The 13364-nt window shown below is 40.2% G+C and overlaps 1 protein-coding gene across 2 annotated transcripts; it reads left to right on the top strand.

Annotated features, from left to right (window-relative positions):
- The first annotated feature begins 254 nt into the window (after positions 1-254).
- LOC117306990 (ras-related protein Rab-7L1-like) lies at positions 255-12744 on the top strand. Of its 2 annotated transcripts, XM_033791602.1 has the most exons (7): positions 255-341; positions 3804-4101; positions 5879-5950; positions 7540-7575; positions 9827-10008; positions 11151-11272; positions 12546-12744. In XM_033791602.1, exons 2-7 carry the CDS (start codon positions 3984-3986, stop codon positions 12682-12684), a joined length of 669 nt encoding a protein of 222 aa, XP_033647493.1. In that variant the 5' UTR covers positions 255-341; positions 3804-3983; the 3' UTR covers positions 12685-12744. The 2 variants fall into 2 exon arrangements, with proteins under 2 accessions (XP_033647493.1, XP_033647494.1); XM_033791603.1 differs by lacking the exon at positions 7540-7575.
- Positions 12745-13364: the final 620 nt, after the last annotated feature.

Raw genomic sequence — 13364 nt, 5'->3', positions numbered from 1 at the left:
ATAGTATACGGCCATAATGCACCAGCCACGCCACGTGGTAGTTTGAAAAACTTTGGCGGTTTTCTTCCATCGTTTGTTTTGTGTGGGGAAACGTTCAAATTGAGCACGTAAGCCTAACAAAACGAGCAGCGCAATCTCTATACTGTGCAATTCTCAAAAATGCGCTGATCAAAGTTGATCGCGTGCGCCATCTGTTGTTTTTCCCCGGACCCGATTTGTGTACACAAACCAAGTACACCAGCAGTGGTGTGGGTGTGTGAAGAGGTGTTTTCTGTTCAGAAAGAGGGCACTCACAACTTCATCAAAGTTCTTCCAGTTCTGTGTTTGTGGTACTGGTAGGGGTAAGTATAGTATATTCCATCAGATGAATTATATGTAAAGTGCTAATGAAGTTGAAGCCTGGCAAGGCACCCGGAGTAGATGATATTTATTCTGTGGTTTTAAGGGACGTATCGGGCGCGATAGCTGAACCCCTCAGCCAAATTTTCCAGAAGTCCATGGCAGAAGGAGTGGTTCCACTAGACTGGAGGAGAGCAAACGTCACCCCCATCTTCAAGAAGGGCAAACGTAGTGTAGCAGCAAACTACAGGCCGATCAGCCTAACCTCACAGGTCAGTAAGGTGTTTGAAACCATCCTCCGTGATGCCATCATGGAACACCTTACAGCACACAGATTGATCAGTGATTCACAGCACGGGTTTTTAAGAGGTCGTTCCTGCCTGACCAATTTACTAACTTTTCTGGAGCTTGTAACAAAGACCGTTGATGATGGCAAACCTGTTGATGCAGTGTACCTCGATTTCAGTAAAGCCTTCGACCGAGTTCCACACCAGAGGTTACTGACGAAACTACGATCACATGGGATAGGTGATTCAACTGCTGCTTGGATTAAGGCATGGCTGTCTGACAGACAACAGAGGGTGGTGAACGGGGCCCAATCGGAGTGGTCAGGAGTTAAAAGCAGTGTCCCCCAAGGTTCTGTTCTTGGCCCGCTGTTGTTCATCATCTACATCAACGACATTGACGAGGATATCTTGAGTTCGGTCCTGAAGTTCGCTGACGACACCAAGGTCTTCAGAAAAGTGAAAACCCCAGCAGATGCTCGCGCTCTTCAGGACGACCTCGATCGCCTTTACCGGTGGTCTGATGACTGGCAAATGTTATTTAATATTGACAAATGCAAGTGCCTCCACTTCGGGCATAGTAACATCAAGCACAACTACTCCATTGGTGACAGTATAATTCAGACAGTAAGTGAAGAAAGAGATCTTGGGGTAATCATCCATTAGTCACTAAATGCAAGTACCCACTGTGCGAAGGCAGTCAAAAGCGCATTCAGAGCCCTGGGGCTAATCAACAGTACAATTACGAACAAAGACAAAACAACAATCATCAGACTGTACAAAGAACTGGTTAGACCACACCTAGATTACTGTGTTCAGGCGTGGAGGCCTCATCTTCAAAGGGACATTGACCTAATAGAAAGAGTGTAAAAGAGAGCATTGCGAATGATTGGAGGTCTATCTCACCTAGACTATGTTGACAGACTCAGGGAAGTGAAATTGACCACCCTGGAGTGCAGGAGGCTGCGAGGAGATCTTATCGAGACCTTTAAGATTCTTAGGGGCCTTGAGGGCTTGAACCCTGAACATTTCTTTGATTTGTCAACCGTGCAGCACAGGGGTCACCAACTTAAACTGTACAAATCAAGATCCAACCTCAACCTCAGGAAGTTCTGGTTTACCCAGAGAGTGGTCAACTACTGGAACATTCTCCCTCGAAAAGTAATTGAAGCTTCAAGTGTGAACATTTTCAAGGGACATGTGGATAAATTCCTAAAGAACGTCGGGGGGCTCTACATAAGCTTATCTAAGCTGTCTGCCCCAGTAACCAGAACCACCGTCTCCTCCCCAGTTGTGTGATGGCGTCGGTGGATTCAAGTAAGTTCAAGTAAGTTCAAGTAAGTGTTTAGTTAAAGATTTGCAGGGTGTAAACTTGCAACTTGGGCTTGGCACTCTTGTTGACTCGAGTCGATCGTTGACTTGGACTCGAGTCAGACTCGAGTCACCAATTTTGTTGACTTGCGACTTGACTTGACTTGCAAAAATTTGACTTGTGACTTGACTTGACTTGAGCAAAAATGACTTGTGACTTGACTTGACTTGAGCAAAAATGACTTGTGACTTGACTTGACTTGAGCAAAGATGACTTGCGACTTGACTTGAGAAAAAATGACTTGGTCACAACACTGCAACATGCTGCAACTTGTTGAACAACTCACTGCACTGGTCTGGTGCGGTGGTGAAACTGTGGAAAGAGAGAAGCAGGAGGTCATGGAGGTGGCATAAACAGCAGAACAAGTTTCCTTCCTCCACTATGGTCAGTCGTCAGTCCATACATAGAGCACTCTGTCCTTTATCGGTGAATGAAATGTTTTTTGCTTGTGTACTTCTAGTACTAGTAGTAGCATTGGTGCGATGGTGCGAGTCCAGAGTTGGCAAAGAAACGGACACAGGTCAGGTTCAAATAGGAGACTCAAGACTATAGTGTAGTTGCGATAACGTGACCCTCCTGCCGATTATTTCCTCAATGGTGTTTTGAGTGATATGGAAGGATTCATTAGACATTGAGGATCAAGTTCGTGTTCCTAGAATTTGTGTCATGATTTTCAAAAGTGGTAAACATGGAGCAAATCTGCTGACTAGCTGTCGAAATTTGATGTGGTTTAAACCATTTCGCCCTGCACAGGTTGCGTATGCTTCGTAACCCTCCGGCTCCGCCGTCGACAGGAGGGTTACGTTATCGCAACTAACTCAAGACCTGTCTCGAGTGTCGGCCTCTTGAATTGAAACTGCCCACATCGGGCTGATCAGCGGGGGGCATGCCATTGCTAAGTGACTTATTACACAATTACCGTTACCACTCTAAACAAAATATTACACAATTATCACACTTTCCATGTTGTCCGAGTTACTGGACTTACACCCGTTTCAGACAGGCGCTCCAGAGTTGCGCCGAGCCAAATGTAAAGTTCGGCGTCTGAAACAGTTAAGAGCAACTGGATGCGCTAGAAGTCGAAAGATCGACTGTTGCAGGTGGTCGGAGCGACTCTGGAGCACCTTGGTTTCAGACATCTATCTGACTGGTCATGAGTCGAGCAAAATGTAAATTTTATAAATGTTAAGTTCGCCTGTCTGATCTGAAACAAAACGTTATTTGGGTCGACCTAGAGTCGCTCCTAATCTATTTTGTTCGCCTACTCTGGCGCACCTGTCTGAAATGGGAGTAAGTTACTTTTGGTTCCATCAACTTGGAATAGACCCAACCCAACAAGCCATTTTGAGATATGGTGGACACATAGGTCTGCTAGATTTGTCTGTATACACCCAAACCTCAGTGCATTCATGTGTCCACCATACTTCAGAATAGGCTAATTTTTTTTTTTAAATGTTTGGGGGGACATACACCAGATAGGCCTAATGTCCAATTGATATTTAAAAAAAGCGTTGTTGGGTCCAGTGAACTTATGACTAGATCCCATGAACATTAGCATAGTGTTGACGAATTAGTGTGATGCAGAGTGTGTGTTTTTTATTTTTACACTAACACAGTTGAAGAGTAGTGATGACAAAACTGTGCACAATACATTATTTTTTGGTGGGCGATTGACAAAGGGTGAACAGAACTGCCATTTTTTTTTTAAGGCAACCCCCTCTTCTCTTTTTTCTTTGTCAAGCTAAGTTTTCAGTGTTTGCCATGATAATATATTTCTTCAATTTCGTACTCTGTGTTTATGGTCATAGGTTTTTACAGAGTCCAGTTGACAAATCCTAGAATAGATCCATGGACACATAAAAAGACTGCAATGTTGTGCAAACATTTACATCAACTCTAACCCAGCCCCTCTCTGCATTATGGTTTAAAAATGCAATGACAACCAACAACTACTCTGCAAAGTTCCTCCAGGAGGTGTCTCGCATACAATGAACGAGAAGTTGTTCAAGGTCATCATAGTTGGTGACTCCCGAGTTGGAAAGACTGCATTTGTAGATCGTTATGTTCATAATAGATTTAATGATAACTACAAGACAACAGTAGGAGGTGAGTCAGTCACTTAAAGGAACACGTTGCCTTGGATCAGTCGAGTTGGTCTTTGAAAAGCATTTGTAACCGTTTGTTATAAAATGTATATGATTAGAAAGATATTTTAAAAGTAGAATATAATGATCCACACAAGTATCACTCGAAACTGCGTGGTTTTCCTTTTACCTAGTCGACAAACACGATAGGCCATTTATGGGAGTCAAATTTTTGGCTGACCGTGTTAGTTCGCAAAGTAAAAGGAAAACCACGCAATTTCGAGGCATATGTGTGTGGATCATTGTATTCTTAAAACATCTTTCTAACCATATTATGCATTTTATATAATAAAAAAACGGTTACAAATGCTTTTCAAAGACCAACGCGACCGATCCAAGACAACGTGTTCCTTTAGAGGAAGTGTTGGTAATTACTCAAAATAATTATTAGGATAAAACCTTACTTGGTAACGAGCAATGCGGAGCTGTTGGTAGTATAAGACATTGTGCGAAACAGCTCCCTCTGAAGTGACGTATTTTTCGAGGAAAACAGTATTTTTCCATGAATTTGATTTCAAGACCTCAGAATTAGATTTTGGGGTCTCAAAATCAAGAATCTGGAAGCACACAACGTTAGTGTGACAAGGAAGTATTTTCTTTTATTATTATCTCGCAACTTCGACGACCAATTGATCTCAAATTTTTACAGGTTCGTTATTTTATGCATTATGTTGAGATACACTGGACACTGGACACCTTTGGTAATTGTCAAAGACCAGTCTTCTCACTTGGTGTGTCTCAACAATATATGCACAAAATAAACCTGTAAAAATTTTGAATTCAATTGGTCGTCGAAGTTGGGAGATAATAATGGAAGAAAAACACCCATGTCACACAAAGTTGTGTGCTTTTCTGATGCTTGATTTCGAGACCTCAAAATCAAATTCTTAGTTCTCAAAATCAAATTCAACTATTTAAGTGGAAAATTACTTCTTTCTCGAAAACTGCATTACTTCAGAGGGAGCCGTTTCTCACAATGTTTTATACTATCAACAGCTCTCCATTAATTGTTACCAAGTAAGGTTTTATGCTAAAATTATTTTGAGTACAATTACCAGTAGTGTCCACTGCCTTTAAAAGAAAAATATCTATAATTGACAATCCATCCTTTCATACTAAACATCCTTTGTCCTCGCCACTTTACTCCTATTGGTTCATAGCCACCATTTGTTTCTGGAATAGAAACTTTGATTGGCTGTTATTTTCCCGCTTCTTTCATCCTTCCCTTAATCCCTTTCCCCTCTCTTTTTCTATGAAAATTGATTGTATTTGTCTGTACTTGTTTTATGCATCTGAAGAAGGTCCGGTTTGGATCAAAAGCTAAGGCCATCTACCCTATTCATTATATAACTGACAACCCTAAAGGCCGAGTTATAGTCGGTTGCGCGATGGTCAGGCGTCGGAAATATTGACGCGCGATCATAAAAGACACGGTTTATAGGCCTCAATCTTAGGATTGCGCGCAAGATTTCCGTCGCGCGACCATCGCGCGACCGACTATAAACCGGCCTTTGTACTTGTATTTCCAAATGGTGGTCATTGGTTTTTAAAAGCACATTCACAAAGAGTCTTATAATTTTTAAATACCCCTCCCCCCCCCCCCAAAAAAAAAGGGGGGAAAAGAAAAAAGAGAACAACAAATAAAAGACAACAGTAAACAAAACTTTAAAAAATCCCACTGTATGCCTATGTTCTTTGTTATCTTGTACTTTGACACAGTTTGTATTGTTCTTTTTCAGTTGATTTTGCCCTGAAGAAGATCCAAAGATCAGAGGATGAACTTATTAGAGTTCAGCTATGGGATATTGCAGGTAAAACAATTTATGGCTCAATGTGCTATCCTAAGTCTGTTTTCAAGCCACAGGTCTCTTTTTAGCCATGGTATACTTTTGGTAATTGTCAAAGACCAGTATCTTTACTTGATGTGTATCCCAACATATGCATACAATAAGTCATTTGCGAGTTAGATTGTAATAATGACTGGCACAATGGTTGCTTAGTTACAATGCACCGCTTACATTTGAATTACTTAGACTATCGAGACAGTTGCTACGACACGTGATTAGGGGCAAGCTTTTGCGTAGTTACGTTAGAGACGGTGAACACCCGTACACAATTCTGAATGGATGTGTATGGAACAATGGAACCAGGGTCTGCTCATCTGGAGGTTGCTATACAAAAGCTTGCCTCTATAACCATGTGGCGAAGCAACTGTCTGATAGTCTGAGGAACTAAAATGTAAGTGGTGCATTTTAACTAACATTGTAACAAACCTGTGAAAATTTGGGCTCAATTGGTCATCAAAGTTGCGAGTAAATAGTAAAATAATAACACCCTTGTTGCGTAAAATTTGGTGCTTCGGATGCCTGAGAAAGGCCTTATAAATGCCTGAAGCCACTCTCAGATTCAAAAAATCACCTTACTTCAAAGAGTGTCTTGTCTACAATGTTTGAATGTTTAAGGCCCAGTGACCAGGGGTAATATTGTTGGAAGCTTTGAGACGCCCTCCGGGTGTGAAAAGCGCTATATAAAAACGGGTTATTATTATTATTATATTATTATTTACCATGTAAGTTTTGATGCTCATTAAATTGTGGAGTTATTACCAACAGTACTCCCTGCATTTAGCAGTTTTTAAATGTGTACAGACTTGCACAATTTTGCTTATTTTCTCATGATAAAATCATGTTAACACAACCCTCCGAAATAGAAATATGAATGCAGAAATCAGAGGAATTGAACAAAAACAAACAAAATGCCAGGAGTGCGAACTTGAACTATAACCTCTGGTGTATTCAGAATCAGTACCCCCTTGTCTACAGTCGGCTATGCATAGCATACTGTAAACAAATCTAAAATTGTGGCCGAATGACCTCCTTGTTCAGATTGAAAAGATGGTGTTTATGATGATGAACTGTCAATGACAATTTCAACTTCAATAGAAGTTATCAGATGTTACTAAATTCCAAGTATTCTCATTGTTGTCACATGAGTACCCCCCAAAAAGGGTTGTATACCTTTTATAGGTCAAGTTTTTGGCCATGACATGAATCTCTGTAGACTCACTATGGATGAAGAAGTTTTTCATCCAATTTACCTCTAGAAGTTTAAGTGTCATAAGTTGTCCATTTTTTTAGCCACCAGGCTAGCTCGGTTGTCTAGTGGTAAGACATGCTCTAGGCAACGTAGAGGTTGTGGGTTCAGATCCCAGGGGGGTGATTTGATTGTGGATTTTGTTTTCACAGAGCTTGGGAAAGTACCGAGTATACAGTGCTTACATATCAGTGTAAGGGTGGGCAAAAAAATTAAACGTCTAGTTATGTTATTTATTTGAAATGCATGGAAGTTTATCATGTCACATGACTGAGTCTTATGTTTTTAATCCATCTTGCATTCATAGGAGGATGTAAAGCATTTTTCGAAGACGAAAAAGCTGGTAACTCAATATTTTATAATTAAAGGTTTTCAAAATATAAAAATAAATGAACACTGTTTAGATAAAAACCCACTGAAATTTATGTGAATCACAAGTTAATAACTGACACAGAGCATGCTAGTTTTATAGTTAAAGACACTGGATACCTTTGGTAATTGTTGAAGACAAGTCTTCTCACTTGGTGTATCTCATCATATGCACAAGATAACAAACCTATGAAATTTTGAACTCAATTGGTTGTCGAAGTTGCAAGATAATAATGGAAGAAGAAAAAACAATTAGAAAACCATAGAAAATGTCCAAAAAAGTGACTTGGAGTTACGATTATACAATTGACACAAATGATCAAGCTGATCGATGTCATGGGGACTGAAGACGTGTAGAACAAGTCTCAGAAAAACTTGAAGGTAAACATGAACAGTGGCACAAAAACCACAAACAAAACATGACAATCCGAGGCACACAATGCGGTCTGCGCAGGCGTACTCCGACAGCATAGCCAGGGTCCTTGGTTGAGTAGTTTCACACGTCGGATCAGTCATGTCAGTGGGCGATTATAACGCAGTCGCATTTTTTTGTAGTAGGTCTCGATTGCAGTTATATTATGTCAGGATCGTTTGCTATTTCATAACTAGGCAAGCTTTCACACGAGTGGCTGTTGCTATTTTTTATCCTGGTTGTGAAAAATCGCAAAATATGTTGGATTAAAAAGCTCTTGTATGAAACGGGCTTAATTGAGAAGACTGGTCTTTGACAACCAAAGGTGTCCAGTGCCTTTAAGGAGATTGACTTTACATGGCTATTACCACTAAACTACAAAATATACATGTAGAAGTTACTTTTCATAGTCCACACTCTGCAAAGCTTATAATAAGTAACCTACACGCCCTAACCTGCGCCCCTCATCACGCATCCCCCTCGATCAGCTCCTGGGAAACGCCTGCTTGGCGAATGGGAAGCTTAATAGTCAGGCAGGGGTCGCAGCGAAGGCTTTTAAACACTGAGCCGTGCTGGCATCCTCTGCTGGCCTATCAATGTCGCCGCCACAATAACCTCAGTCTAACAATGAAAGTTAACCCTCGCCAGCACTAACATGTTTGTTGACCCGGTAAATCAATAACATCGTTTACTCCCATTTTTATAACTTTTTTTAGAGACATCCAGATCCAGATTGGCTTTGTACACAAAATTGAACATAGGATGTCCTCACCAGTTCGTCAAAACACTCCTGGATCCCTCATGTTTCAATAGATAGACATAATCACTTAAGCCTGGTTAATACTTCCTGCGAATGCAATGCGAATTTGATGTGAATTTTACGTCACAACCTTCTCTTCGCAAGTGAGTTGAGCAGAGTTGAACTGCTGCGAATTATTTGTTGCGAATTTGTGACGTCAACATTCGCTTCGCATTCGCAGGAAGCATGAACCAGGCTTCACTCATTTTTTAAATCTGTAAACACCTGCAATCGAGACCTCCTGTTGGTTTTCTGTTGATTGTATTTTAACTTTTTGGTATCAGCACCGGTTAGTATTCCATACCTTCCCCATGTTTTGGTTGTACAAAGTATGGTTATCCCTTTTGTGCATTGAAATAGCATTGTTGCACCTAAAGCCCGGTTCATACTTCCTGTGAATGCAAATTTTGATGTCACGTAGATTGGCTGGTTTTTGCAGTAAATGTTCCATAGGAGTTCAGCACAAGTCAACTAACGTGAATTATTCGTTGTGAATTTGTGACGTCAAAATTCATTTTAACTTGTTAATTAACAGAACCCCTTGGTGTTTAAAGTCAGTTGAGTATGATGCTTAATGTACAAATGTAACGTATATTGTGTAGTTTTTTATTTGCTGGTAATTTTTACTTTAAAGACTGATCAAGTTTTATTCATTCGTTAGAAAGGTAACACCCATTTCAGACAAAACCTTCTGGAATAGTAGTGATTCTAGGTTGACCCAAACAGTTTTTTGGTTTCAGACAGGCGAACTCAACACAACATTTACTTCAGGTTCATCTCAATACAAGATCGACGTCTGAAACCAAGATGCTCCAGAGTCATTCCGAACGACTTCAACAGTCGATCTTTCAACCTGGCGCATCCAGTCGTTCCTAACTGTTTCAGACACCAAACTTTTTATGTACTGAATTCAGAATTTGGTTTGGCGCAACTCTGGACAGCTGTCTGAAATGAGTGTAACTTACTCCCGTGTGATTATTATTATTTTATATTTTTTACTTTTTTACTTTGAAGGTCAGGAGAGGTTTAGTAGTCTGACGAGAGTATATTACAAGGATGCATCTGCTTGTGTCATCATGTTTGATGTCACTTCTATCAAGTCATTTGAGCATGTAGTCAGATGGAAGAATGATGTTGATTCTAAAGTCTTCCTGCGAGATATGAGTCCAGTACCTTGTCTGCTACTTGGTAATAAGGTATGTTTGAAATAAGTGTCATCTTTTTTTGTTTCATTTTTCTTATGAGATCGCCTTCACAAGGCTATGGATGGCCACTTCACAGAGCAGCTACACTCCCGGCCAAAATGCTTGGGCCACCCATTCCCATTGTTGCAAAATACATTCCCTGTTTAATTTCCTCGGACAACAACAACTCTCTCCCCTGCCCCCCGCTCAATGTTGACTCGAACGCAGAAGACCGCGCAATGAGACGTGGGCCCAACGAGATATGGCTGTTGTAGGCTTAACTGATTTCGGCTGTCAACCCAAAATCAACTAGTATCAACTGTCAGCTGTAACAGGATTACCACTTTTACAGTCCATAAAAATGTATGGGTATTTTCCACTAGGATGAGCAGAATGCACTACCTTCCCAACTTTTTACAAAGTATTTATGAACAAGTGCTTTGCTCAAGGGCACAAGTGTCATAACTGGGATTTAAACCCACACTCTACTGCTGACAACACAGCTTGCCAGGGGACCTTGGCCACGACACGCCGCATCTGCTTAGAAAGCTTTGTTCTTTAAAATGTCAAGGATCAAAATCAACTGAAGTCAGTGACTCCATCCAAATGCAAGAACAATGGGGTTGATTTTTTCAAAATTTATGACCAGTAGTTTTCTTTTTTTCTTTCATTACTTTCTTGGAATTTTCTTTCCAATGGGAGACTTTTACAATGGCAGCTTTTTTCACATTGCGCGTGCTCGGACCTGTGTGCCCAATACTGATCATGCACACACACGCTCAGAGTTGCAAAAACGACCATTGTCTGCTGCAGCCAGCTTCTCAAAAGTTTCCTATTGATCCCATTTTTCATAAGTTTGTTATTTTATGCATATGTTGGGATGCATCAAGTGAGAAATACTGGTCTTTGACAATTACCAAAAGTATGCTTACCTTGTTGATCACCCCTGGGAACGAGGTTGTGGGCTAACCCGCACAATGCTATCCGAAAACAACCGAATATAAATAGCTCCAGCTGGTCCTTATCAACCGTTTAAACACCCCCATGTGACGCCCTCTTTACCAATAGGAATAGGGAAACTATCTGGGGTATTGATGAATAATGATTTAGTCTAATGATATTTATGTTGGTATTTTTTTTAAATATTTATTTAGTCTGATCTGGATGAACATAAGGTATCGGATGAAGAGGTTAAAGCTATGTCTCAAGATCATAACTTTGTCGGCTGGAGCAAGATATCGGTCAAAGATAGCTACAATGTTGAAGAACCCATGATGTAAGTATTTACAAAGGATGAGAAGTTTTAAGCCTTGGACTTTTTCTTCCGTTGGCTGCCACGCGGAAAGTTACCGTGACTTACTTTGGTGTAAGTCTACCGTGCGTTCCCACCTGGACTTACATTTGATGTATTCATAGCGTTTACAGCGTTGTCGCACTAGGTTTACAGTGTGGAGCTGTTCCCATTGTTCTTTTAGTGGCCCTGTTAAGTTACCGCGGCTGCGCGGAAGTCTTCTATAACCTCTTTCAGCCTGTTAGATTAACATCACGGTTGCAGTAAGTTGACTGGGAGGTCAGTTACCTTCATCCCCATAGGATTGAATTTTGTCATTAAACAGAAAAGTCTCAATAGCTATAAAAAATCATATTGGAACACGGTTTTAGACTTTTATCTGATCTCAAAGTTATTCAGGGTAAAGTATGTTGATGGCTTTGTTAGGTGGAGACTTTGTTGGGGTCGCGGAATGCAATCTCCCAGTATCAGTGCGTCATCTATTTGTACAAGCGTGTACACACAACCCAGCATACACCAAACATAATTTTTTTTAAAGTTTTTTAATTGTGCAATCTTCATAAAAATTCACTAAAAAGCAGATGTCACAAATTATTTTTATTGTAAAAAGAAAAAATTGCTTTTTAACAAAAGGGCATTTATGAATGGGAATAAAAGAGTGGTGACTTGCAGGGTTGTGGCCGTTGCGGCTTTGGGCCTTTATCGCACGGCCATGACCCTGCCGGTTTTAAATGGCCATTTAAGAATGCTGAGTCACCACTATTTTATTCCATTATTGAAGTGCTTTGGTAAAACTAGTCAAATTGTTGAGAGAAACCAAACAACTTTTTTTCCGAGAGACAACCTCTTTATGGTTGTTTTTATGATTGCATGGTGAGGTATCAATATTTAGTTGGTTTGCGGTAACACCATGTGTGTATCTACTTGCCAGGTAGCGATTGTTTCTTAGAAAACTGTCTTGCTATATATTCTACTACTGCAGAGTAGATTTATCAATCAATAAGCTTAAGTAGTAGTCCCAGCCGATTTTCCAAACCTTCCACCAAGATGGTAGTTAATGGCCAGGACATTTCTTTTCAAAACTGAGAAGTCGTCTGAAAAATCTGAAAAATTTACTCCGTGGTAGTAGAGTATAGCAAGACAGTTCTCTAAAGAACCAACTCTACCTGTGAGTAGATACAATCATGGTGTTACCGCAAACCAAATAATAAACCGTTGTAGCTGAAAGACTTAACTTACAAGATTATTGTATGTGCAGGTTCTTGGTTGAGGAGGTTGTAGCGAGGCTTCAGTCCAGAGGTAAAGGGTCCATTGCTGCAGATTTTACTGACGACGACGGAAGGATTAAACTGCCTCATACTTACGACAAACAAAGCAAGTGTTGCTGGATTTTTTAATGATAAATAATAACTCAAACAGGGTCCGAATTCATAGAGCTGCAGAAAAAATTGCTTAGGAGTTGTCTGCTAAACAGAAATGAGCAGGATACCAGTCTCAAATTTTACATGTAACATGGCAGTTTGGCTGGTAACCTTATTCTGGTAAGCATAATTTTGTTGTGCTTAGCTGCTTTTTGTGCTTATAAGGAGCTCTATGAAATTGGGTCCAGGTAATTATGCAATAAATTTATACTTAACAAAGTTATGTATCCATGTTGTGGTCACTCACTGGCTGTTTGAGTTCTTGCAACTTGAACAAAGTGAGTTATTTCTTATGTGTCGGTGGTTCATTTTACTGCAAACTGCGGTAATAATTTTTGCTCGAGCACAAAATCTTGCAAAATGCAAACATGTTACCGTACCGGTTACCATGTAATGTATCGGGGAACGATTTCGTCCATCAATTTTGCATAGCAATAAATTTAGACTGAACTTATTTCGTGCACACTGATTGGTTATATTGAGTTGCAAATCCTGATTTTTGAAATCGTTCACTTTGTATCAAGGGGGGTATCAGATACTGTTTGCTGATTGCCTGTTAGTTGTTAATGGGCAGTTGTGCCTGAAAAATAAATATTTGAAGTGACAGAAACAGTTCTTCAAATGTTTTCAGTGTAACACAAGTTTGTCTACAACCC

Source organism: Asterias rubens, chromosome 2 (genome assembly GCF_902459465.1).
Source record: "Asterias rubens chromosome 2, eAstRub1.3, whole genome shotgun sequence".
NCBI lineage: Eukaryota > Metazoa > Echinodermata > Asteroidea > Forcipulatida > Asteriidae > Asterias > Asterias rubens.
Note: the sequence above shows the minus strand (reverse complement) of the source record. Positions and strands in the feature narration are given on the sequence as shown.

Excerpts from the sequence above, each read along its gene's own strand:
- LOC117306990 (XM_033791602.1), top strand. The coding sequence starts at position 3,984 with ATGAACGAGAAGTTGTTCAAGGTCATCATAGTTGGTGACTCCCGAGTT. Across the intron at positions 5,951-7,539 it reads TCAGCTATGGGATATTGCAG|GAGGATGTAAAGCATTTTTC; the intron begins GTAAAACAATTT and ends TTGCATTCATAG. Across the intron at positions 10,009-11,150 it reads GTCTGCTACTTGGTAATAAG|TCTGATCTGGATGAACATAA; the intron begins GTATGTTTGAAA and ends ATATTTATTTAG.